The 27,249-nt window shown below is 48.3% G+C and overlaps 1 protein-coding gene across 1 annotated transcript; it reads left to right on the top strand.

Moving 5' to 3' along the window:
* Positions 1-2,215: 2,215 nt before the first annotated feature.
* Positions 2,216-26,382, top strand: SF3B4 (splicing factor 3b subunit 4). The gene is made up of 6 exons (XM_082275466.1): positions 2,216-2,314; positions 11,242-11,370; positions 14,603-15,139; positions 19,827-19,997; positions 22,805-22,939; positions 25,748-26,382. The coding sequence occupies exons 1-6, from the start codon at positions 2,281-2,283 to the stop codon at positions 25,936-25,938; spliced, it is 1,197 nt and encodes a 398-aa protein (XP_082131592.1). The 5' UTR covers positions 2,216-2,280; the 3' UTR covers positions 25,939-26,382.
* Positions 26,383-27,249: the final 867 nt, after the last annotated feature.

The following is a 27,249-nucleotide window of genomic DNA, read 5'->3' as shown; positions in this document are numbered from 1 at the left end:
TTGGTAAAAAAAAATCACAATAAGCGTATTTTGATTGGTTTGTGCAAAAGTTATTGCGTTTACTAACTAAGGTAAAGATTTTTGTCATTTTTGTTGTTTTTTTTTTTTACCAGTAATGGCGGCGATCTGCGATTTTTTTTGCGGGACTGCGACATTGCGGCGGACAGATCGGACCCTTGACTGACATTTTTGACACTTTTGGGGTTACCAGTGACATTACTACAGTAATCAGTGCTATACATATGCACTGTTACTGTAAATATCATACTGGCAGGGAAGGGGTTAACTTTATTGGGGAAGGAGGGGTTAAGTGTGTCCCTAGGGGCGTGCTTCTAACTGTGATTGGTTGTGGCTGTGTGTGTAACAGCACAGATCAACGGTCCTACATAGCAGGACCGTTAGATCAGTGCTTTTACACAGGGGAGAATGACAGGCGGCTTTGTTTACATCAGCCGCCTGCCTTTCTCCCTTCACGGCGGACGATCGCGAGTGACCGGCGGACATCGGGTGCACCCGGACATCGGGTACATGCACGGATGTGTCCGTGAACGAGCCGGGGCGGGACCGCGCCTCCGGTGGCGCGCGCTCGCCCGCTATTGGCTCCCAGGCTAGTGACGTACCGGTACGTCACTTTGCCTGGCCGGGAAACCGGTTAATAACAGAACAAACAGTCTGAACAATTCCAAATGGAACCTGCGACCAGGCTACATAAAAAATAAAAGTGAAAGGACATAGGTAAACAATGAGAAAAAAACAAAATTCTAAAACATTGAGTGCAAAGAATAAAATGACCTAGATCACTGCGACTGTGATCTGATGTGTAGTCCATGCGGTCTGGTGCAAAAATGAGCATGTTGAATCCTACTCTGTCCTTTTATCCCCAATGGTCCAAAATGGGTACCTTCCAGCGCCCCCCAAAACAGGTGGGGGAAAGCAAGGGTGCGGAAGCGCACTGGGCATGACCGCCAGGTGAAAAGACGCCCGACAGACACCCCACATCAAGCAGAATGATGATGTCACGCCGAATGGGTGGTGCCTGACGCAGCAGATGACGTCACACGCGTGAGAAACATGGCGCCAATGCACATCGAGGGCCCCGTCGCCCTCCCCCAGCAGCAAAGGCGCAGCAGGAGACAGCGTTGCCCTCCAGATGCATTGCAGCCCCCCCGGGATAAGACAGCCCAGGATAGCCATCCAAAGCCTGGAGCCCACTCATCCGCCACCTTCCTACTGCTGGCGTCCATCTTCTTTCCAAATGTAACATCAAAACAGCATCACCTATGTCAATATACTATATTTATTTGTATACGCTCACTTTATTGCTAAAATTCTCTGAAATTCAAGAAGTAGCTGGGTGTAGTAAGATGTCCGCATGGGTGTTCTATCAGATTACCGCTACCCGTCATGAAACGCATATTGGAACGCAGTAAGCGTTTTTTTATTGAAACGTCACTTCCGTTACACAATCTGATGGGTAGCGCTAATCTGATAGAACACCGGGCCGCCGTTGGTGCATGCGCCGACTGTCTGCAAGTGCTGACATACCTGCCAACTGTCCCGTTTTTGCCGGGACAGGCCCAGCAAATAGGAGCCTGTCCCGGGTAATATACTCTGCTGGGACTTGTCCCGTCTAATCAGTAATGACAACCGCCCGTTAATTGGGTTGCCCATAAATGCCTGTTACGGCAATTGGTGCCCATAAAAAAAATGGTTGCGGGCCGACGTCGTAACGGCACATGCCCCGTTCCGATGCCTGCTGGGCTCAGGAAAGCTCGTACAAGCTGGGCAGGGCGGGCGCATGCGCAGTTACGTAATGGCCCCATTTTTAAATCAAAGGCACTCGTTCTCGGCCTAGTACGGGTTCCAGGCTACCGTCCATGTAAGTGATATGGTCAGAAAGCGGATATTCTATGGTATATCCCTTATTTATGGTATTAGAATGCTGCTCTCATTTATTTATACATGTCTTGCTTGTGAAAACCACTCTCCAGTGCTGGCTGACTATACAGAGGAAGCTATTTCCATATTTGGATATAAATAGAAGTATTGACATATAAATATGACATATAACATATAACTATGACATATAAATACTCCTATTTCCTATTCCCATATGGAAAATTCCATTTATTTAAAACCACGCCCCATTCCTTCTCCCTCTGTTTTGTTTACACTGTACGCACGCAATAAAGTTTTTATCAGTGTACAGAGCTTACCGGAAGTGACGTGGCGGAATTAGGGACGAAGCGGCGCTGAGGCTGTGTTGCATGCTGGTTGAAGATGGCGGCGGGACCGATTTCGGAGCGGAATCAGGGTGAGACGGGGGGAATAAATTGGACTGCAGAGGGAGGCGACGGGCTGGCCTGCTGTAGAATTAGGAGCTGTGTGTTGGGCCTTTGTACCTAGCAAACCAGCGCCGCTCTGGGAATGGCAGTGGCCTGGTTGCTACGGGTAACGGCTCCCAGTGCTCGGCCTTGTAGTGTATGAGCGGCCTGTGGAGGGGAGAGGTGCCCACACACTACAGGGCCAGACTGTGCCCGCACACTACAGGGCCAGACTGTGCCCACACACTACAGGGCCAGACTGTGCCCACACACTACAGGGCCAGACTGTGCCCACACACTACAGGCCAGACTGTGCCCACACAAGAGGGCCGGACTGTGCCCACACATTACAGGGCCAGACTGTGCCCGCACCTTACAGGGCCAGACTGTGCCCGCACCTTACAGGGCCAGACTGTGCCCACACACTACAGGGCCAGACTGTGCCCGCACACTACAGGGCCAGACTGTGCCCGCACCTTACAGGGCCAGACTGTGCCCGCACATTACAGGGCCAGACTGTGCCCACTTCCAAGGATGGCGCGGAGAATGTGCAAACTGTTGGCATCTGTAGGATGCTGAGAATAGTAGCTAACATAATGTAATTTCAGTACAAATGCCCAGGAGTTACACTTTCAATAGTCTAAGAAAGATATCCGATGTGGAAGACGCGGCAGAAATATTGGCAGCGGTGGCGAGAGACAGATGTCATCGCTGGTATATGGAGAGTTTTATTCTGACTGCCATATATATTATGGCCTGCAGAAAGTGTTAGTTCATGGTTGCAGCTGCAGTCTTGGTATTGGGTATTACAGCCAACAAGCAGCTGTTTAGTAAAAGTGTTCAAGGAGGTTCTGCAGCCACCTAGTAAAAGTGTTCAAGGAGGTTCTACAGCCACCTAGTAAAAGTGTTCAAGGAGGTTCTACGGCCACCTAGTAAAAGGGTTCAAGGAGGTTCTACAGCCACCTAGTAAAAGGGTTCAAGGAGGTTCTACAGCCACCTAGTAAAAGGGTTCAAGAAGGTTCTACAGCCACCTAGTAAAAGTGTTCAAGGAGGTTCTAAAGCCACCTAGTAAAAGTGTTCAAGGAGGTTCTGCAGCCACCTAGTAAGTGTTCAAGGAGGTTCTGCAGCCACCTAGTAAAAGGGTTCAAGGAGGTTCTACGGCCACCTAGTAAAAGGGTTCAAGGAGGTTCTACAGCCACCTAGTAAAAGGGTTCAAGAAGGTTCTACAGCCACCTAGTAAAAGTGTTCAAGGAGGTTCTAAAGCCACCTAGTAAAAGTGTTCAAGGAGGTTCTAAAGCCACCTAGTAAAAGTGTTCAAGGAGGTTCTAAAGCCACCTAGTAAGTGTTCAAGGAGGTTCTACAGCCACCTAGTAAGTGTTCAAGGAGGTTCTGCAGCCACCTAGTAAAAGGGTTCAAAGAGGTTCTAAAGCCACCTAGTAAAAGGGTTCAAGGAGGTTCTACAGACACCTAGTAAAAGGGTTCAAAGAGGTTCTGCAGCCACCTAGTAAGTGTTCAAGGAGGTTCTGCAGCCACCTAGTAAGTGTTCAAGGAGGTTCTACGGCCACCTAGTAAAAGGGTTCAAGGAGGTTCTACAGCCACCTAGTAAAAGGGTTCAAGGAGGTTCTACAGCCACCTAGTAAAAGGGTTCAAAGAGGTTCTACAGCCACCTAGTAAAAGTGTTCAAGGAGGTTCTACGGACACCTAGTAAAAGTGTTCAAGGAGGTTCTACGGCCACCTAGTAAAAGGGTTCAAGGAGGTTCTACAGCCACCTAGTAAAAGTGTTCAAGGAGGTTCTGCGGCCACCTAGTAAAAGGGTTCAAGGAGGTTCTACAGCCACCTAGTAAAAGGGTTCAAGGAGGTTCTGCGGCCACCTAGTAAAAGTGTTCAAGAAGGTTCTACAGCCACCTAGTAAAAGTGTTCAAGAAGGTTCTACAGCCACCTAGTAAAAGTGTTCAAGGAGGTTCTAAAGCCACCTAGTAAAAGTGTTCAAGGAGGTTCTGCAGCCACCTAGTAAGTGTTCAAGGAGGTTCTGCAGCCACCTAGTAAAAGGGTTCAAGGAGGTTCTACGGCCACCTAGTAAAAGGGTTCAAGGAGGTTCTACAGCCACCTAGTAAAAGGGTTCAAGAAGGTTCTACAGCCACCTAGTAAAAGTGTTCAAGGAGGTTCTAAAGCCACCTAGTAAAAGTGTTCAAGGAGGTTCTAAAGCCACCTAGTAAAAGTGTTCAAGGAGGTTCTAAAGCCACCTAGTAAAAGGGTTCAAGGAGGTTCTGCGGCCACCTAGTAAAAGTGTTCAAGAAGGTTCTACAGCCACCTAGTAAAAGTGTTCAAGGAGGTTCTGCAGCCACCTAGTAAGTGTTCAAGGAGGTTCTGCAGCCACCTAGTAAAAGGGTTCAAGGAGGTTCTACGGCCACCTAGTAAAAGGGTTCAAGGAGGTTCTACAGCCACCTAGTAAAAGTGTTCAAGGAGGTTCTGCGGCCACCTAGTAAAAGGGTTCAAGGAGGTTCTACAGCCACCTAGTAAAAGGGTTCAAGGAGGTTCTGCGGCCACCTAGTAAAAGTGTTCAAGAAGGTTCTACAGCCACCTAGTAAAAGTGTTCAAGGAGGTTCTAAAGCCACCTAGTAAAAGTGTTCAAGGAGGTTCTGCAGCCACCTAGTAAGTGTTCAAGGAGGTTCTGCAGCCACCTAGTAAAAGGGTTCAAGGAGGTTCTACGGCCACCTAGTAAAAGGGTTCAAGGAGGTTCTACAGCCACCTAGTAAAAGGGTTCAAGAAGGTTCTACAGCCACCTAGTAAAAGTGTTCAAGGAGGTTCTAAAGCCACCTAGTAAAAGTGTTCAAGGAGGTTCTAAAGCCACCTAGTAAAAGTGTTCAAGGAGGTTCTAAAGCCACCTAGTAAGTGTTCAAGGAGGTTCTACAGCCACCTAGTAAGTGTTCAAGGAGGTTCTGCAGCCACCTAGTAAAAGGGTTCAAAGAGGTTCTAAAGCCACCTAGTAAAAGGGTTCAAGGAGGTTCTACAGACACCTAGTAAAAGGGTTCAAAGAGGTTCTGCAGCCACCTAGTAAGTGTTCAAGGAGGTTCTGCAGCCACCTAGTAAGTGTTCAAGGAGGTTCTACGGCCACCTAGTAAAAGGGTTCAAGGAGGTTCTACAGCCACCTAGTAAAAGGGTTCAAGGAGGTTCTGCAGCCACCTAGTAAAAGGGTTCAAGGAGGTTCTACAGCCACCTAGTAAAAGGGTTCAAAGAGGTTCTACAGCCACCTAGTAAAAGTGTTCAAGGAGGTTCTACGGACACCTAGTAAAAGTGTTCAAGGAGGTTCTGCGGCCACCTTGTAAAAGTGTTCAAGGAGGTTCTGCAGCCACCTAGTAAAAGTGTTCAAGGAGGTTCTACGGCCACCTAGTAAAAGGGTTCAAGGAGGTTCTACAGCCACCTAGTAAAAGGGTTCAAGGAGGTTCTGCGGCCACCTAGTAAAAGGGTTCAAGGAGGTTCTACAGCCACCTAGTAAAAGGGTTCAAGGAGGTTCTGCGGCCACCTAGTAAAAGTGTTCAAGAAGGTTCTACAGCCACCTAGTAAAAGTGTTCAAGGAGGTTCTAAAGCCACCTAGTAAAAGTGTTCAAGGAGGTTCTAAAGCCACCTAGTAAGTGTTCAAGGAGGTTCTGCAGCCACCTAGTAAGTGTTCAAGGAGGTTCTGCAGCCACCTAGTAAAAGGGTTCAAGGAGGTTCTACGGCCACCTAGTAAAAGGGTTCAAGGAGGTTCTACAGCCACCTAGTAAAAGGGTTCAAGGAGGTTCTGCGGCCACCTAGTAAAAGTGTTCAAGAAGGTTCTACAGCCACCTAGTAAAAGTGTTCAAGGAGGTTCTAAAGCCACCTAGTAAAAGTGTTCAAGGAGGTTCTAAAGCCACCTAGTAAAAGTGTTCAAGGAGGTTCTGCAGCCACCTAGTAAGTGTTCAAGGAGGTTCTGCAGCCACCTAGTAAAAGGGTTCAAAGAGGTTCTAAAGCCACCTAGTAAAAGGGTTCAAGGAGGTTCTACAGACACCTAGTAAAAGGGTTCAAAGAGGTTCTGCAGCCACCTAGTAAGTGTTCAAGGAGGTTCTGCAGCCACCTAGTAAGTGTTCAAGGAGGTTCTACGGCCACCTAGTAAAAGGGTTCAAGGAGGTTCTACAGCCACCTAGTAAAAGGGTTCAAAGAGGTTCTACAGCCACCTAGTAAAAGTGTTCAAGGAGGTTCTACGGACACCTAGTAAAAGTGTTCAAGGAGGTTCTACGGCCACCTAGTAAAAGGGTTCAAGGAGGTTCTACGGACACCTAGTAAAAGTGTTCAAGGAGGTTCTGCGGCCACCTTGTAAAAGTGTTCAAGGAGGTTCTGCAGCCACCTAGTAAAAGTGTTCAAGGAGGTTCTGCGGCCACCTAGTAAAAGTGTTCAAGGAGGTTCTGCAGCCACCTAGTAAAAGTGTTCAAGGAGGTTCTACGGCCACCTAGTAAAAGGGTTCAAGGAGGTTCTACGGCCACCTAGTAAAAGGGTTCAAGGAGGTTCTACGGCCACCTAGTAAAAGTGTTCAAGGAGGTTCTACGGCCACCTAGTAAAAGTGTTCAAGGAGGTTCTACAGCCACCTAGTAAAAGTGTTCAAGGAGGTTCTACAGCCACCTAGTAAAAGTGTTCAAGGAGGTTCTACGGCCACCTAGTAAAAGGGTTCAAGGAGGTTCTACGGCCACCTAGTAGAAGTGTTCAAGGAGGTTCTGCGGCCACCTAGTAAAAGTGTTCAAGGAGGTTCTAAAGCCACCTAGTAAGTGTTCAAGGAGGTTCTGCAGCCACCTAGTAAGTGTTCAAGGAGGTTCTGCAGCCACCTAGTAAAAGGGTTCAAAGAGGTTCTAAAGCCACCTAGTAAAAGGGTTCAAGGAGGTTCTACAGACACCTAGTAAAAGGGTTCAAAGAGGTTCTGCAGCCACCTAGTAAGTGTTCAAGGAGGTTCTGCAGCCACCTAGTAAAAGTGTTCAAGGAGGTTCTGCAGCCACCTAGTAAGTGTTCAAGGAGGTTCTACGGACACCTAGTAAAAGTGTTCAAGGAGGTTCTACGGCCACCTAGTAAAAGGGTTCAAGGAGGTTCTACAGCCACCTAGTAAAAGGGTTCAAGGAGGTTCTGCGGCCACCTAGTAAAAGTGTTCAAGGAGGTTCTGCAGCCACCTAGTAAAAGTGTTCAAGGAGGTTCTACAGCCACCTAGTAAAAGGGTTCAAGGAGGTTCTACGGCCACCTAGTAAAAGTGTTCAAGGAGGTTCTACGGCCACCTAGTAAAAGTGTTCAAGGAGGTTCTGCAGCCACCTAGTCAGTTATATGGTACTGAGAAGGGTCTTCAACACCACCGGTGATGGTTCCCAGGCTCTCCTGTTCCTCCGTAGTGCCCAGAACCACAGTAAATATAGTTACAAAGGTTGAAAAAAGACATGTCCAGCTAGTTCAACTGACAATAGGGGTCAATGTCTAGTGGTTCTTGGGTGTGGCATGTGGGTTTAGTAACTAATATTTATAAGGGGATAGGAGGGGAGCTAGCCATCGACCGTTGATATTTGTATATAACTGAGTCCCTGTTATCGGGGGACCGGTAAAGTAGAACTATAGGCACATTTTTTTTCTTTTATCGTAAATGACCCGGACAACTTCACACAGGGGAGATTAAGGAATGTCCATTCCCCGATGATCTCTGTGGCAAAGCCGGAAAGTGACAATGGTTCCGTCACTTCCAGTTTCAGAGCTGGCATTCTCTGACTGTTGGGACGCTTTTACACTGCTCGGTAGCCAAATCGCTTTAAAAATGCATATGCAGTTCTATTGCGATTTAGCTGTGTTTGATAATTTTCCTGTGCTTTTTTTGGGTTGCCTGCACCTGTAAAAAATGGAAATGTGACACACAAATGCAAAACGTGGTGCGGTTTTACCACGGTTTTTACCGCAATTTCCATTCATTTTAATGGGAAGCTGCGTTTTTGGTGCAGTTTTTAAAACCGCAGCAAAGATGCCGCATGCAGGACTTTTCAAAACGCACTGCATACCGCGGTGGTGTGAAGAGTCCCATAGGATTTAAAGTAGGGATAGACCGATATGTTTTTTTTTCAGGTCCGATACCGATGTTTTGGTCACAACGTATCGGTATCGGCCGATATTTTGTACATTTAAAGTTTTGAAAAATGAAGACAAATCTTGTACTGAACATGTTCATTTTTGTTTAATGCTTGCTGGCTGTCTGGCACCCTGTGGTGGGGGCGGCTGTCTGGCACCCTGTGGTGGGGGCGGCTGTCTGGCACCCTGTGGTGGGGGCGGCTGTCTGGCACCCTGTGGTGGGGGCGGCTGTCTGGCACCCTGTGGTGGGGGCGGCTGTCTGGCACCCTGTGGTGGGGGCGGCTGTCTGGCACCCTGTGGTGGGGGCGGCTGTCTGGCACCCTGTGGTGAGGGCGGCTGTCTGGCACCCTGTGGTGAGGGCGGCGGTCTGGCACCCTGTGGTGAGGGCGGCGGTCTGGCACCCTGTGGTGAGGGCGGCGGTCTGGCACCCTGTGGTGGGGGCGGCGGTCTGGCACCCTGTGGTGGGGGCGGCGGTCTGGCACCCTGTGGTGGGGGCGGCTGTCTGGCACCCTGTGGTGGGGGCGGCTGTCTGGCACCCTGTGGTGGGGGCGGCGGTCTGGCACCCTGTGGTGGGGGCGGCTGTCTGGCACCCTGTGGTGGGGGCGGCGGTCTGGCACCCTGTGGTGGGGGCGGCGGTCTGGCACCCTGTGGTGGGGGCGGCTGTCTGGCACCCTGTCTGTGGCTGGCTGGTACAGGGCCTGTGGATGTGTGTGGCTGGCTGGCACCAGGCTGCTGTGGGTGGATGTATGGCTGTGATACACTCCCACGAGACTGACTCCAGACGAGGCTGTCCAAGGCGAGGGAGGCGGTCTAAGAAGGCAGAATGACTTCACAAAAATATCGGCCAGTTCCGGGGCCGATACCGATATATTGGGGAAAGTGCATATCGGCCTTGCCGATAATCGGTCTATCCCTAGTTTTTTTTTTTTTTTTTTTTTTTTATTGAGTTTTATAACAACATACAAAACAGAGCCATTCGGGCATACCCCAGCTCAACAAAACAAAACAATGAAAAAGAGAAACAAAAAGAACATAAAGAAAGAAAAAAAAAAAGGGGGGAAGAAAACCCCCCCCACTAACCCCCTAACAGTGGCTGCAGCTCAAAGGTAGTCCAGAGTATCACAGATAAGTACCGAGTCTACTAAGCATTGGTGTTCCCAATCATGGTCCAGTACATACTGTAAATCAAAAAATTCAAACAGCGCAATGCATATATACAAGTAAACCTAAGTAGCTGGTCGAGACACATCAACGGCCGGAGCCGAGGAATCGTCTGCGGTATCTGCAGCATCCAACCACAGACCCCACACTTTGTGGAATTTTTTGGAACATCCCCTAAACTTGTACACCGCTTTATATAGAGGTATCATGGAGTTCACCAGCATCTTCCATTGTGATAACGTCGGGACCCCAGGGGCTCTCCAACGCATCACCACCAGTTTTCTGGCATAGAAGAGCAGAAGCCCCAGGAGGGTACGTGTAGCAACAGTGTGGGCCAGCGCGTTCACCAGCCCCAAAATACAAGTTTCAATCTCAGCCGGGATAGGAATAGTAGTCAGTTTGATGGTCTATCCCTAGTTTAAAGGGAAACATTTTTTGTGTGTGTTTTTTTTTTTTTGCAAGATATAAATGCAGGAAAAACATATCTGTGTGAAAGGGCCCTTACAGCCATGGAAGCGGCTAACCAAGCACGATCTGTATTTGGTTAGATGCTTTGGAGGGCGTGGGAGACCTTGGGGGTCTGAGATCTTTGATGTCTGCATGAAGAGTACCTGTCACCTGCCCAAAGCTATCACAAGGGGCCTGTTCGCAAAGGGAAAATAGGTAGAAATGGTAGAGTGCTTGCTTAGTATGTGAGAGGTAGCGAGTTTTTTATGGCTATAGCCGCCCCTGTTCCGTTTAGGCAAGCAGGCCTGCGGGTACTTGGTTGCCCCCAGGTCCTAGAACATGATACTATAGTTCCTGGCCAGATAGCACTGGGACTGACTGAGGGACAAGGAAAGGGACCTGTAGTCCAGAAGGTAGTCAGGCACCAGGCAGTGGCTTGTATAAAGTATAATGCTCTGATAGATACTAATGTCTCAGTAAAGAGTACCTGTCATCTGGCACAACAGGGCTTGTTAGGCCCCTTGTGATAGCAATTACGTTAAATGAAAAGAAGTGTAATAATAAATCTAATAAAAATAGTACCCCCCCCACCCCCCTGCACATATAGCAAACGTGCGTTTAGGTCTGGCGCACTGATTGCACTACACGTGTGAGATATCACCGCAAACGTCAGAGTGAGAGCAATAATTATAGTGCCATCATTCATAATTAAAGCGGAGTTCCACCCAAAAGTGGAACTTCCGCTTTAGGTGGTGCTAACCCCCTGACATGCCCCATTTGGCATGTCATTTTTTGGGGGGGGAGCGGGTACCTAGTTTTGACAGGTACCCGCTCCCACTTCCGCTCGGGAGCGCCGCGGCGCCCTGAGCGGAAGTTCTCCTCTCCCCCTCCCTCCCTGCAATCTTCTGGGACATGTCAGAGGTCCCAGAAGATTGCCGGCCAATCACGACGCGTATGCGCAGTGCATACCCGGCTGTGAAGCCGCAAACTGTCACAGCCGGGTGCCCACACCAGTAATGCCGGCGCCGGAGAGCAGAGAGGGAGAAGAGCGAGGCTTCGGGCGGCTGCATCGCTGGACCGTTGGACAGGTGAGTGTGTTAGGCTGGAACTCCGCTTTAACATTTAATTAGCTGGTGGCCTAAAATTGCATACAAGGTACAGGCTGGTGAAGGTTAATGCATCCTTGTGCTGTTTTGTTCTCTCCTAGACGCCACAGTTTATGTTGGAGGTTTGGACGAGAAGGTATCTGAGCCGCTACTATGGGAGCTGTTTCTCCAAGCCGGGCCGGTGGTAAACACTCACATGCCCAAGGACCGGGTCACAGGGCAGCATCAAGGTAAGGGCAATATGGTTGGTGTCTATTGGTCTCCTGCACGTAGAAGAAGTATTACCAGAGTTCACGTGTACATCCCTTGAATTGTCTCTATGGACCCTTAAAAGCCCCTTGTACGTTGTCATAAAGTCACTCAGGCTTGCTGAGAATGCCCTCCAGCAGACTTTTGCTAGGCATATGGCATGGCTTTATCATTTGATTGCTAGTAAAGATAGCGCTTGTATTCTTCAGTTTTTGAACTTGGGGCTTTGGCACTATAAGCCATTACAAAAGATGTCAATAAACACTTACCATAACACATCCAAACACTTATCCTGAAGTGAAATGAAGACTTACCGTACCTATTATCCTCTCTACTTACAAGCAAATCCCAAAGGATACGTTTACCTATGGTAACATGTTATGTTACACCTGTGTAATTTTACAAGGGCACCTGCCTGCACTACCAAGGGCACCTGCCTGCACCCCTCTTATCCCCCACTGTGATAGCGTGCAGGGCATCCTCTTCCTGCACCCACTGTAACAAGTTAAAGTGGAGTTCCACCCATTTTACTAAGTTTAGATGTATGTAATCCCCTTAAAAAATACTTTTACCAATGGAAACTATTTTTTTTTTCTGCAAGGAAATACCTTTTTTTTTTCTTCTTTATTGATCCTCACTTCCGGGTCCGGCCACCTATAGGCGATTATGTCATTCGGTGATTCGCAAGGGTACATCCCAGCAGCCCTTGCGAATCGCCTAGTGAAGAAATCTCGCATTATTACACCGGACCAGCTGTACTCGGATGTATTGCATTGAGTTCGGGCTCCGCCCCCTCTCAGTGAGCTCTACAGGATGTAATGCTTTCAGTCCGTGCTCACTGAGAGGAGGGAACTCAAAGCAATACATCCCTTAGAGCTCAATGAAAAGAGGCAGGGCAGAGCACGGACTCAAAGCAATACATCCCTTAGAGCTCAATGAAAAGAGGCAGGGCAGAGCACGGACTCAAAGCAATACATCCCTTAGAGCTCAATGAAAAGAGGCAGGGCAGAGCACGGACTCAAAGCAATACATCCCGTAGAGCTCAATGAAAAGAGGCAGGGCAGAGCACGGACTCAATGCATCCGAGTACAGCTGGTCCGGTGTAATCATGCGAGATTTCGTCACTAGGCGATTCGCAAGGGCGGCTGGGATACATCCCAGCCGCCCTTGCGAATCACCGAATGACGTAATCGCCTATAGGTGGCCGGACCCGGAAGTGAGGATCAATAAAGAAGAAAAAAAAAAAAGGTATTTCCTTGCAGGAAAAAAAAATAGTTTCCATTGGTAAAAGTATTTTTTAAGGGGATTACATACATCTAAACTTAGTAAAATGGGTGGAACTCCACTTTAAAGAGCGTGGCTGTGCAGGGCTCCGCCCACATCTCAGCATCGTTCATTCACAGCTATCTGCAAATGATTGAAATGCAACTACCTTCTCCCACCATGGTAGAGGGCTTGTAGATTTCAGTGAACTGTGAGGATGCTGGTGAGTGCTCTCCCTCTCTCCCCCACTCCCTTCTTCCTCTCTCTCCCACCCCCCTCTCTTTCCCACCACCCCCATCTCTCTCTCTCTCTCCCACCCTCCTCTCTCTCCCACCCATCCCCTTTCTTTCCTACTCTCCCTCTTTCTCTCACCCGATCCCTCTCACCCGATCCCTCTCTCTCTCCCACCACTCTCTCTCTCTCTCTCTCTCTCTCTCCACCTCCTTCTCTCTCTCTCTTTCTCCCACCCTCTTTCTCTCATCTCCCCCTCACCCTCCCTTACCCATCCCCCACTCTCTCTCTCCTACCCCCTCTCACCCCCCCCCCCCCTCTCATGAGATCTCAGGGGTCCTTGCTGGGACTTGGAGAGAGTCACATCCATTAAACAGGAAGGGGTGGGGCAAATTTACATAGGAGGGGGGGGGGGTGCCCAATCTTGCCTAGGGCAGCACAAAACCAAAATACACCCCTGCCGTCGGTCCGTTCTCATCCGTCCAGATTTGACGGATCGGATGTCAGCGGACATGTCTCCGCTGACATCCGATGCCCCATAGGGGTGCATGGGGGGACCGTTCAGATCTGAACGGTCCGCCTGTGTGAAAGAGCCCTAATGAATCCCTGACCTACAACTAGGATGTAGGACTGCCAGAACATTTCAAACCTGACCACAGGTGCTTCCAACTCCCAAGTTCTTTCCTAATTTAGGCCTCATTAACACGGGCTTACCGATCCGTACACTCATGTGAAGAGCTGTCTTCTGTCTCCTGGGGTGCACAGGGGTCCTGTACAGGCAGCCTGTTCATATCAATGACAGGTGGCTGACTGCACAGATCTGAGCCCATCCACGTCTATACATTCCTGCACATCGGGACGCATGCTTTCGCCATTCTGATTTGTATACCTGATCCACACAGATTTGAACAGGCTTCCTGCACAGAACATCTGTGCCTCGGTACTTCTGTGTGAATGAAGCCTAACTAAAAATGGAATTGCAACATCAAATGAGGGTCAGTTGGTAGGAAACCTTGGGACAGAACAGTGGACACCCTTGTGATCCTGAAGGCAGGGGCTGATTAGAGGGATTCAAGGCTTTCTACACAAGGCAGGTCTAGATAAATTCCAGGAGCCAGTAGCTGCTGTCTTCTGGTGTTTGGGGGGTATATGTTGCCTTAGCTTCTGGCTTTTAGGCTGCATTCACATGTCAGCGTATTGATCGCGGGCAGAATCACCGCGATTCCGCCCGCGATCCGGAAATCATTGCAAAACGCGGGACCCCTGTGCGTTGCCCGTGATTTGCAATAGCACCCCAAACGCTGAGCGATGTTGCCGTGATTTCCGCCTGCCGAATCGCGGTAACATCGCGCAAAAAAAATTGCGGGACGCATAACGCTCCAAAGAAGCTCTTGTACTTTTTTGGGCGTAATGCGTCCCGCGATTTTTTTTTTGAGCGATGTAACCGCGTTTCGGCTGGCGGAAATCGCGGCAACATCGCACAGCGTTTGGGGTGCTATTGCAAATCACGGGCAACGCACAGGCGTCCCGCGATTTGCAATGATTTCCGGATCGCGGGCGGAATCGCGGCGATTCTGCCTGCGATCAATACGCTGACATGTGAATGCAGCCTACTGTAGTTTGTCCTCCCATGACACTTGTCCTGTCTAGTTTTTCTTTGTGATTGTGTAACTTTTTTGATCACGAGGGGTGTGAAGTAAATATACTAATATATTGCAGGTTATGGCTTTGTGGAGTTCCTAAGCGAGGAGGATGCAGACTACGCCATTAAGATTATGAACATGATAAAATTATACGGGAAGCCCATTCGAGTGAATAAAGCCTCAGCACACAACAAAAATTTAGACGTTGGAGCAAACATTTTTATTGGCAACCTGGACCCCGAGATTGATGAGAAGCTTCTGTACGATACTTTCAGTGCCTTTGGTGTCATCCTCCAGACCCCTAAGATCATGCGAGATCCAGACACTGGCAACTCCAAGGGCTACGCTTTCATTAACTTTGCAAGCTTTGATGCTTCAGACGCAGCCATCGAGGCTATGAACGGACAGTATTTATGTAACCGGCCCATCACAGTGTCCTATGCCTTTAAGAAGGACTCTAAGGGTGAAAGGCACGGCTCGGCGGCAGAGAGGTTGCTGGCTGCACAGAACCCACTGTCCCAGGCTGATAGGCCTCACCAGCTTTTTGCGGATGCCCCTCCTCCTCCTACAGTTCCTGCTGTCATCACTTCCCTAACCAGCGCTGTAGCTGCAGGTGAGTTGGACTTGGTGGTGTCCTAATAGTAGGGGTGCACACAGGAATTTTTTATCAGCCTATTTTTATCCATCAAACCAAAAAATTGGTGCAAAGCACCTGTCTCCTGCGCTCTGAGAAGTAATCTTCTAACACATCCAGCCACACTCATGCGGTTACCAAAGACCTTCTACTTGGCCTCACTTGCATGCTTCGGCCTTGCAGCCCCTAACAAGACCAGGGTGGTCTGGGACCGCTGAAATTGAAAAACAAACACAAGGGGCACCGGCCTAGTGCATTATCCTCTAAAAAGGTTTTATTAAATAAAAGTTATAAAAATACTCGCAAACGAGTTCTTGATACAAGCATATCAAATAGGTATTGTCATCAGCATCAAAATCAAAGGGTGTATTCTCCTCTGAAGCTGGAAAACTTACGGGTTTCGAGGCTCAGCCTCTTCCTCAGAGCCTCTGAGGAAGAGGCCAAGCCTCAAAATGCGTAAGCCTTTCCAGCTTCAGAGGACGATTTTGATGCTGATGGCAATATACCAATTTCATATGCTTGCATCAAGAAGTTGTTTGTGAGTATTTTTATACCTTTTATTCAGAGGATAATGCATTAAGCTGGTGCGCCCTTGTGTTTGTTTTTCTACTTTTATCCATCCTTGCTAAGAAGGGTTGTGCAGCATCAAAATTAGGGATGCACCGATCCAACTTTTTTGGACCCGATACCGATATCTGGCATTGTGAAATCGCCGATACCGGAACCGTTTCGGAGCTACACACAAAGCAAGCGGCTGCAGTACAGAGTAAAGCCACTGCTTCATGTGTACGGCTCCTCCATTCACAGGTGGAGTGCATCTGATATCACTCCTCCTGTGAGCCGGACCTATACAGGAAGTAGCGGCTCCCATCCCATACTACTACTGCACCTAGTAAGGGATGGCTGAGCCGTTACCAAGCAAAAACCAGATCGGCCAGTGGATCGGTATATGTTACCGATCCCCCGATCCATCTAAAATGGCCATATCGACGCCAATATCCGATCCGAATATTGGATCGGTGCATCCCTAATCAAAATGTTCTTCCTTCAGACTTTTCATGCCTCTGTATTTCTTCATAATCTGTGACACATTCCTTCAGTTTATATTTCTTTAGTTTTTCTTTATGCACTCCACTGACTCAGTGGGCCAGAGAGGGACTGGAGCTAAGCAGTAAAAGGCATGGAAGGATAGGCAGAGGCGGCATGAAAGCATGGCTTTTGTTTTTTTTTTTCCCCTTCAGCAGCGATGACGACTGTTCCCCCCAACTGTAGAAGGGGCGGCCAGATTAGACAGTGTGTTGCATGGAATAAGACATTTATTTTAGGCAGTTTTATCAATAGCAAAGTATAGGGGGAGGAATATTTTCTATTCTGTTACTAATTGCATGGTTATGATAAAGGCATACCTTCCGCTTAGTTTTGTAAGGAACTCCACAAGTGCATTGACATGGTGCATCTCAATATCTGAGGAGCAGAATTGGGTTATGCAGGAAATTTTGCTGAAATCCTTACAATAAGGAAGAACGTACACACAGCTAATGCAAGCTTCTAAATGCAGCCATTTTTACCGCTCCTCCCTAGGTTCCCATGGTGTCCGCAATCATGTTCTCTCCGGCTGATCCGGCTCTGTGGTGCCTGCAGCAGCTGTCTCCTCCAGCTCCTTCCCCCTTCATGGTCATGCCCCACGGCACCAACAGCTGAACCAAGCTGGCGGCCAAACATGTCTCTTCTAGTTCCTCCCCCTTCATGTTTCCCCCTCATCCCTGGCATTGGTTCAAGGAGCAGCCCAGCTTCCTTGGGCCTCACAAGGATGTGTGGCCTCGGCCCACCATTCAAGTGCCTGGTCTGCCCTTTGGCTAATCCGGGCCTGGATGTAGCAGCTGTAAGTGCTGTATGAACTGTGTGTAGAAAAAAAAAAAAAAGAAAAGAGAAAATAAGAAAACAGGCGCCGCTGATTGTAGCCTAAAAATTTAATTACATGACATGTATATCAACTCACATGGGGATTGCCTTAGTCCATAGTTCCTGGATCGCTTTCTGTATCCTGTATGTCCGCCTTCCAACTGGGTGATGACGTTTGCAGGAAAGACCGTGGAGGAGCTGGATCAGGCAAAGGCATACGTCTGAGGAAGGAGCGTAGTGCGCATGCTCCAAAATGTGTTACGTCATTTCCGGGAGGCTTGCGATTCACCGCTGCCTTTGCCTGATCCAGCTCCTCCACGGTCCTTCCTGAAATCATCATCACCCGGCTGCGGGCCAGTTGGAAGGCGGACATACAGGATACAGGAAGCGATCTAGGAACTATGGACTAAGGCAATCCCCATGTGAGTTGATATACATGTCATGTAATTACATTTTTATGCTACACTCAGCGACGCCTGTTTTCTTCTTTTGTTGCCAGCGGGATTTCCGTCTTTTGCCTGCCAGAGCTGCCCTGAGTTTTACACCAGCACTTGTAGAGCATATGCTCCAGTAGTCCCTGATTGTCTCAACCAAATATTGTTGCTGCACTGGGGTCCTTTCTCTTTAGCACAAGCGCCCCAACATCCCTCTTGTATGAACTGTGTGCAGTAGTGATGCACCGATATATTGGCTGAAAATAGGGCTATCAGCGTTTTGCCGTTAGAGAAAAAAAAAGTGCCAATAATGACCGCCAAATATCGGCTGATCATTTTCGGCATCGGAAGTTTCGTTTTGGTGCACCCCTAGTGTGTAGCTTCAGCACATGCACTATACAGCACTGCTTAGCCATTCACAGGAAGACTTGTATTTTTGCAGTGAGTGCAAGGATTCTTCTGATTCGCTGAGGGAGAGATTGACGTCATCTGCCAACCTTAGCGAATCAGAAGAATCCTTGTATTCATTCAGAATGTACAACGCTCCTTGTGAATGGCTTAGTACCACTCAGCCTGACTCTGTTTTGGTCCGGGAGTAAAATGGGAAGTTCCTGTCCTGCTGCTGGAACATAGTGCTGAATACTGTGTGTAGCTGAAGCTTCAATAGAGTTCATAGAGTGCGGACAGCCTCTGCATGTGTCGGTGAAGGAGATAGTTTGGACTGACTTGGTGCAAACTGTTTCATATTCACTTAAACATGGAGTTAAGCTTTAGAGTCGGTTCACACTAATCCGACTCAGTCGCCCCGAATTCGGGCAACTTTGAAGTCGCCCGTGCAGCGCGACTTCATCGTGGCTTGCAAACGACTTCTCATAATAGAAGTCAATGCAAGTCCCTCCGACTTCACCAAAAAATAGTGAAGGAACCTTTTTCTAAGTCGGAGTGACTTGAGTCGCTCTGATTAGTATGGTTCCATCGCACAGCATTGGGAGCTATTTGTCAGGGCGACCAAGTCGCCTGACAAGTCGGAGTAGTGTGAACCGGCACTGAATCATATTTCAGCCTTCCCTGGTTCCTCCTTTCCTCTTATCCACATGCTAATGTTAAGATAAATCCTTTCTGTTAAATAACGTTATACGTACGTTATGGAGACCCAGTGTCCTCACTGGGTCTCCATACTTCTCTGTGCAATACAGGCAGATCCTGGCTGCTGGGAGGGGCCAGCAGGGTGCTGTACACAGCTTCCTAAGAACATCACAGCACCCTGGCTCTGTACTCCTTTTTAGGAGCCCTCCTTCCATGAGCCAGCCCACTGCTTGTATTGGGGCAGAGTATGCAAATTTTAAAATGCTTTGATATCAGTTTGGAGGAGTGGGCTTTTTAGGGTGACTGTATTTCACCCATCAGATGTCCTAGACAACGTCCATGTGATGTTGAGCCTCCATGATTAAAAGAGCTTAAATCCAATTGAAGGAAGTGGATCAGGGACAGTCAGTCTAGGGGGGAAATTACTAGATAATGTTGGATGTTCTACAGCCAGATAATGGGACAGGCTCTATCTAGCTCAGGGGTGTCAAACTCAATTTCATTGCGGGCCGCATCAGCATTATGGTTGCCCTCAAAGGGCCGGTTATATCTGTAAGATTAGATGTCCAGAGCACCTCACGCCCCCTTACATGAGACTCCAAGAGCCCCTCACCATCATAAGTCAAGAGTCACCCACCCTTCCTTACATCACAATGCACCCCCTTACCTTGTGCTACTGCCAGGAAGAAGATGCGGGTGGATCAGGGAAGAATAAAGTGCCAGGTCTGGAGGAGGAATAGAGGAGGGCTGGAGTCCGCTTACAAAGTCTGCTGAATGCTGAGTCCAGGGGGGGCAGAGACAAGGTGGTGTTGTGGAATCGCAGCGAGGTGGAAGGATCTGTAGGAGTTCTGCCCTCCTCTCTGCTGCAGACTGCTGAGAAGGGGGGGGTGGTCAAAGACGAGCCTTTCTGCAGCAGCAGAGAGAAGCACAGGATTTGGCAACAGAGTTCTGTCCTCTCTGTCTGCTGCCGACTACTGAGACAAGGGGGGTGCCGCAGCTGCAGGAGAGGTGCGGGGGCCACCTGAAATGGCCTGGAGGGCCACATTCGGCCCACGGGCCTTGTGTTTTGACACCTGTGATCCAGCTTGTTGCAGCTTCTAATACACACCGAGAACCTCCGTGTGCAGTGAAATCAGAGTAAGCAATTTCAGTACAGGAGAGGAGTATGAGAGGTACTAGAGTAGAGATTCCGCTCTCAGACCATCCGTGCTGTTTTCTTACATGAATGTTATTTCTTTTTACAGGCTTACCCGCTTTTCCTCCAGGTCCGCCGCCTGGTACATTACCTCCAGGGATGCCTCCAAACATGCCTCCGCCCCCAATATCTCCACTCACTGCAGCAGGAGCAGGTGGCGCTGGAGGTGGTGGTCAACCACAAGTACCAATGCAGTTCCAGTCAGGAGCAATGCACCCAGGTAAGTGACACTGCCACAGGATAATCTTGATTGGTTTCTATGCAAGGCTGCACCAGATTTTGCACTCTGTGTAGTAAATTTCCCCCACTGTGTGGGTGAGCTCTTGTAAGTCAAGCCAGCACCACTGTTTTGCTGGTAATGTGTGCTTGTGGTGAAGGGGTACAGGTAGGTGGAGTTCTGTAGTCCCATCAGGTGGAATGACAAAACTGCTTGGTAATTCAGTGTAGCAGAGGCAGTGGTGTTGGGCAACAAAAGGAAGTTTAGAGGTAACTCTTATAAATAAATCTACACAGTGAGGTAGAGGAAGGTCAACACATGGGGGAATGAAGACAATGATGCTGAATTTTGTTTTAAGGGACACACGTACAGGGAAATGCTAGCACACTTGCAAGTAGACCAGATAAGTGATGGGATCTTTCTATGTTTATCTACTATTAAAGCAGAGTTGCACCCGTTCTGGTGTTTATTAAAAGTCAGCAGCTACAAAAAGTGTAGCTGCAGACTTTTAATAAACACACACTCACCTGTCCCACGGTCCAGCGATGCGGCTTGTGGGAGCCTCGGATCTCTCCCTCTTCTCCCCGCGGCGCCAGCATCTCTAGTGTGGGCACCCGGCTGTGACAGCTTGCGGCTTCACAGCCGGGTGCGCACTGCGAATGCGGGAGCCACACTGTGCGTCCTCACTGGACGGGCAATCTTCTGGGACCTGTGACGTGTCCCGCAGATTGCAGGGAGAGGGGGGAGGGGAGAACTTCCGCGCTGGCCGCGGAATGTGGCTTTGCCTGGTCCCGTCCCTGTGACTCTTTGAAATCTGAATTTGGTTCTCTTGGCACCCTTTGAACCTATTGGGGATGTTCCTCTGTCTACTCTTTAAGGTGGTGTTCCTTGTAGCTAATATTATTGTACAGGATTTATATAACGCCAACAGTTTGAACAGCGCTTTACAATATAAAGGGAGACAGTACAGTTACCATACAAGAGGGTTAAGAGGGCCCTGCTCATAAGGGTGGGACAAGTGGTATAAAAGGTTTATAACTCTGGGGGGATCAGCTGATGGAAGTGATAAGTTGTTAGTTGGAGGCGTAATAGGCTTCCCTGAAGAGATGAGTTTTCAGGTATAGCCCAAATTTAACCTCAGGCTATGCAGGGGGCTCTTTACTGTAAGGGCTACAAGACTGTAATTCTCTGCCACGAATGGTAGTAACTGCGGGAAGTATGGCTACTTTTAAAAGACTCTTGGATGTACATCTCAAGGATCAGAACATTCAGGGGTATGGGAAATGATTACGTCCACACACACCTACACAGGTTGAACTGGATGGACTATTGTCTTTATTCAACCTCAACTACTATGTAACTAAAGGCAGGCAGCCAAAGTAGGAAATAGCCTGACAGATTGGGGTGGGGAGTTCCAGAGGATGGGAGAGACTCTGGGGAAGTCCCGGAGACTAGCAAGGGGGGAGGAGACGAGGCAACTTGAGAGCAGGAGGTCTGGAGAGGATTATCTGGGTGATATTTGGAGACAAGATTGGTGATGTAGCTCGGGGCAGAGTTGTTAATGGCATTGTATAATGATGTTGTATTTTGAATTTAATTTGCTGGGCAATTGGAAGCCAGTGTAGGGATTGGCGGAGAGGGGTGGCAGACACTGAGCCGTTGGTAAGGTAGATGATCTGGCAGCAGCCTTTATGATGAATTAAAGAGGAGAGATCCTTTGAAGATGAAGGCCTATGAGAAAAGAGTTGCAATTGTTAAGGCGAGAGATAAGGGAGTGAATGAGCAGCTTGGTGGTTTTATTAGTTAAAAAGGGGCGAATTTTAGAGGCGTTACGGAGGTGAAGTCTACAAGCTTTTGACAGCAATTGGATTTGGGACTGAAAAGACAAGTCAGAGTCTAGGATTACGCCTAGTACCCTGGGAAGGGGAGGGATTATTAGAAGCATTATTCATCATGGAGTGGGGCATGGGGGTGAAATTATCAGCTTGTTTTTTTAGAGAGATTTCGTTTAACCTCCCGAGTGGTATTCCCGAGTGTGGCTCAGGGTTAATTTTCAGTACTAAAAGCGGTAACCCCGAGCCACACTCGGGATTACCCCAGAATCACACTCGCCTTCCCTGTGATCCCCCGCCTTCCTCCCGCTTTCCTCTCGCTGTGTGCTCGGCCGATTGCCGGCACTTGCCTTCTGGTTCCCTTCCCTGCGAGTGTTGCAACCCAGGGGGTGGAACCGGCGGCGATTTCAAACATGTAAATCCACCAAATGAGATGATACAAAGCTGTGATCCTAACGGATTACACTGTATCATCCCATTTCACCACAGGATTTCACCTGGGGACTTTTCCAGTGCCCTGCCTGTGGTTTTCCAGTTCTTTGCGCCTGGAAAATAGAGAACGACTATGGCGTCCAAAAAGCGTTCTTTTTTGCGCAAAAGCGCTTTTAGACGAACTGGAAAACAGCGACAGGGAAACTTGAGTTACTTGAAGAACTGAGCGATAGTGATTGGTGGGAAAATTGGTCATCAGGTACGGAAAGTGACGACAGCGACAATTCTGATGTCTCTTTCTGGCACATCGCTTGTGGAATTTGGGAAGGATATCAAATGATTCTTCAGAATTTCCATTTGCGAAAAAAAAAAATTTCACTATAGTTTCTGTTTTAACAACAAAAAATGACTTCATAAATAATTCTACTTCACTGTTGTAGATGTGATGAGTAATGGGGTTAGAATTGTGGAGAGGGGCTATAAAACCTTTCGAAGCTTCACCTGTGTTGTCCTTGGTCTGCCCTAATTAACTTTGTGTATCCACAGGTCTGCAGATGCAGGCCCCGCACCCAGGAATGGCTCCGTCTCCTGCTCAGATGGCCACACGTCCTCCAGGTATGGCTCCCCCTGGACCCCCTCCAATGGGAATGCCACCACGGGGACCTCCATTTGGTGCGATGGGTAAGTTTGTTTTTTTGTGGTCAAAAGTAGCCGTATTGATTGTTTATCCTATCTGCATAGGTATGGTATTTGGAAATGATTGTATGTTTGTGGGCCGCTGACCTTCTGTCAGCCATCTCATGATTATGGGCATCTTATAGGACAAGTGCACTTATAAGGGGGCACCCATGGGCAATTTTTTGCTATAACAGTGATTCCCAATGCTTGTAAGTAATCACTAGTGATGGCTCCACATGCAGTTGCATGAAGTAGCAATCAATTGCTCAAATTTGGAGTATAGTTCTACTACTGGCTATTGATAACTACTGCATGCTACACTCCAGTGTTGTGTAGCAGTCAGTGTGAGGCACTCTTTCAGGATTGCTATCGTAGATTTACTTGTCTGCAGCCCACCCTTAAGTGGGGTACACACTAGTAGAAAATTTGCCGAAAATTCCCATCCGAGGTAAAATCGTACGATTTTAGGCTAGTGTGTACACAGCTTTCAGCAGCCGATGCCGACATTTTCAACGTAAAAAAAACGGAGGGACAAACGCCAAAATTTTTATCGTCCGTCCCCAGACGACCAATTTTCATTTAATGTGTACGCAGTACATACGCGAAAAATCGGATATGAAAGACCGCGCCTGATCGGAAGTTGCTGACAACCCGGAAGTTTATCATAACAAAACTAGGGGTGCACCGATCCGACTTTTCTAGTCCCGATATCTGGCTTTGTGTAACCGCTAGCCGACCACTCACGTTGCTGCTACTGCAGCAGAGCGGCTCGGCTAGGTCCAGCGACGTAGACCTACAACGCTGGACTCCTCCCGTTCTCGGTCGCACGCGCCGCCGGAGGCTCGCTCCCGCTGAATTCAGACACAGCGGGAGTCAGGCCAGGGGAGGAGCAGCGGTGATCACCGCCGCTCTTCCCCCATCGTTGGGGAAAGAGTGAGGAAATCCAACCGCTTGTGTAAACAAAGCGGGCGGATCTCCTATGTGACAGGCAGGGACAGATCACAGGATTCAGCATAGCTGAACCTGCGATCTGTGCCTCTGTCACACAACCCCCTCCCCCCACACACGTCAGTAAGCATGAGGCACACATTTAACCCCTTGATCACCACAGTGTTTACCCCTTGATCACAACAGTGTTAACCCCTTGATCACAACAGTGTTAACCCCTTCCCTTCCAGTGTCATTATTACAGTAACAGTGCATATTTATAGCACTAAGTGGTAATGTCTGTTTATACGGATTGGTGAAAAAGGAGCTGCTATCACTTAAGGCCCGTACACACTTGACAAAAATCGGACAAAATATCCTCCAATTTTTAAGCCCCGGAGAATTTGGCTGCTCAATGACCAGCTCAACAGAAAGCTCAACACATGGGGGAATGAAGACAAAATGATGCTGAATTTTGTTTTAACCACTTAAGCCCCGCAAGATTTTACCCCCTTCCTGACCAGGGGGTATTTTGCGATTCAGCACTGCGTGACTGTAACGGACAATTACGCGGTCGGGCGACGCTGTACCCAAATGAAATTGACGTCCTTTTTTCCCACAAACAGAGATGTCTTTTGGTGGTATTTGATCACCTGTGCGATTTTTACTTTTTGCACTATACAAAAAAAGAGCGACAATTTTGCAAAAATAACAACATTTTTCACTTTTTTTTTATATGAAATTCTCAAAAAAAAAGTGTAAAAATTAAAATCTTTTTATATTTTAGGCCAATTTGTTTTCTGCTACATATTTTTGGTAAAAAAAAAAATCGCAACAAGCGTATTTTGATTTGCGCAAAAGTTATTGCATTTACGATCTACGGGAAAGATTTGTCGTCTTTTTTTTTTTTAACTAGTAATGGCGGCGATCTGTGTTTTTTTTTTTTTTTTTTTGCGGGACTGCGACATTGCGGCGGACAGATCGGACCCCTGACTGACGTTTCTGACACTTGGGGGCACCAGTGATATTACTACAGTAATCAGTGCTATAAATATGCACTGTTACTGTAAAAATTACACTGTCAGGGAAGGGGTTAACTTTATTGGTGATCAAGGGGTTAAATGTGTCCCTAGGGGCGTGATTCTAACTGTCAAGGGGCGTGTCTTGTTAGATCATAACACAGACATACGATCCTACATAGCAGGATCACATAGCCTCTGTGATGATCTAAGGGAGAATGACAGACGGCTGTGTTTACATCAGCCGCCTGCCTTTTTCCCTCTCCTGAGCGAGATTGCGAGTGGCTGGCGGACATCGGAGCCGCCGGTCACACGCGCGGGGATGTTAGTAAACGAGCTGGGGCGGGAGTGCGCCGCCGGTGGCACGCTCCCGCCCCCTACAGGCTCGTGGGCAAATGACGTACCGGTACGTCACTTTGCCCAGGAGGGGCTGACTGCCGCAATATATAGTCGTGCGGCGGTCGGCAAGTGGTTAGGTTCTGACAAGGTTTGGAGCCATGTGGAGCAATGTATCTGTCAACAATGTGTGTTGTACCACGCCGTTTTTTGCTTATTGCACTGTTTTTCATGTTATGTATTATAACCTTTTACTAAATAAAGAAATTAAAAAAAAAAAAAAGTTCTGACAAAGTGATCCCAGGCCAGCTAGAAAATGTAACTTTTATCAGTGTTCTTGGCCTTCGCTAAGCTTCCCAGGTCTACAGCAGCTCCATCAGTACCCTTTCTGAAGAGCGCCCTTGTAAGATGCCCATATCATCTCATCAGGATCTACTTGCTTTGGAGTTAGAAGGAACGAGGACACTGCTGAGATATGAAACATTCTGTAAAATTTTCATCTGCTAACCTTCTTTCTCTTGTACCTCAGGACATCCAGGCATGCCTCCCGGAATGCGCCCACCACCTCTCATGCCACCACACGGCTTCAACGGTCCTCCCAGACCTCCTCCCTATGGCTACCAGCGTGGTCCTCCCCCACCTCCTCGCCCGGCTCCACCTCCTCCACGTCCCCCAGCTGCCCGTCCCCCTGCACCTATGAGGTTACCAATGGTGCAGTGATCTGGAAATGGACTCCTTGCCGACCTGTGTCGAGTGAGAACTCTGTACAGTGCTCCAGCCTACAGCTTGTTCTTTTTATGTGTTCTGTGGAAGTCTCTGCAGAGTGAAATATATACAGACTTTTTTTGTTTCCTTTTGATTTCCCTGGGTTTGAAAATTCAGGGTGTCTGGGGAACACATTAAAATCATCGTAATACCAGCGCAGGCAATGCAACACTTCTCCGGGGACCTTTGTTGAATTTTCCATTGTCTTGGTTAGAAAGCCTGTCATCTTTGTAAAATTCGATTTAAATTGGGTTTGTTTAAAAGGGCTTGCTTTTTTTTTTATTTAATTTAACGCATGCCACAGATTGGCAGACTACATAGCTACTGTACGGTATCCCAAACCTGCAATGTTTAAACCTGTTCTGAGAGATGAAGCGTCACCATTGCTGGCTTTTCAATCTGTAAATCCTAGTTGCCCTGTTTGATTCTGATTAATTGATTGAACATCCCTAACCCAGAACAAGTTTGTAGATGTGGACTCCTGAATTCTCTGATTGGTATACATGTTCCAGGTTACCGACTAGGAAAGCTAATGCAGCCATTCGACTCTGCTGCCTAAATGTGGGCGGGCAGGTCTACATGGGTTAATGCACTTTGACAAAAGTCAGATTTGTCATGTAGCACCTCCTTGTGTTTGCCAGAGTGTACTGCAGCTGTAATACGTGCAAGAGCTTGACCGTTGCCTTTCTGTGAGGTTAAAGCGGAGTTCCACCCAAAAGTGGAATTTCTGCTTTAAAATCTGCCTACCCCCTGACATGCCACATTTGGCATGTAATTTTTTTTTGGGGGGGGGGGAGCGGGTAACTAGATTTTTTTGACAGGTACCTACTCCCACTCCTGCTCAAGCCACATAGGCGGCTCAAGTGGAAGTTCTCTTCTCCCCCTCCCTCCCTACAATCTTCTGGGACACGTTGCAGGTCCCAGAAGCTTGCCCGGCCATTCACAACGTGCATGCGCAGCGGCTGTAAAGCCGGGTGCCCACACTAGAGATGCCTAGAGCCACGGGGTGAAGACTGAGAGAAGCCCGGCTTCGGGCAGCTGGACCGCGGGACAGGTAGGTGTGTGTTTATTCAAAGTCAGCAGCTACACTTTTTGTAGCTGCTGACTTTTAATAAACTCAAAAATGAGTGGAACTCCGGTTTAAGGCATTCTTCTGCACTGCCAGCTGTTAATCCAGTTGTCCTCATCTGAGCTTAGTAAAGCTCCATCTTTTTTGTCTCCTTAAGTAATACTATAGGCACTGTACAAGTGAAGTCCATTACAAAC

The sequence above is a fragment of the Pelophylax lessonae genome, assembly GCF_965119305.1.
Source record: "Pelophylax lessonae genome assembly, chromosome: 13".
In the NCBI taxonomy this organism is placed as follows: Eukaryota; Metazoa; Chordata; class Amphibia; order Anura; family Ranidae; genus Pelophylax; species Pelophylax lessonae.
Note: the sequence above shows the minus strand (reverse complement) of the source record. Positions and strands in the feature narration are given on the sequence as shown.

What these genes read in the sequence shown, in the direction of transcription:
- SF3B4 (XM_082275466.1), top strand. Translation starts at nt 2,281, where the DNA reads ATGGCGGCGGGACCGATTTCGGAGCGGAATCAGG. An exon ending in GTCAGGAGCAATGCACCCAG is followed by an intron (nt 19,998 to 22,804) that starts GTAAGTGACACT and finishes GTGTATCCACAG; the next exon opens with GTCTGCAGATGCAGGCCCCG. An exon ending in ACCTCCATTTGGTGCGATGG is followed by an intron (nt 22,940 to 25,747) that starts GTAAGTTTGTTT and finishes CTTGTACCTCAG; the next exon opens with GACATCCAGGCATGCCTCCC.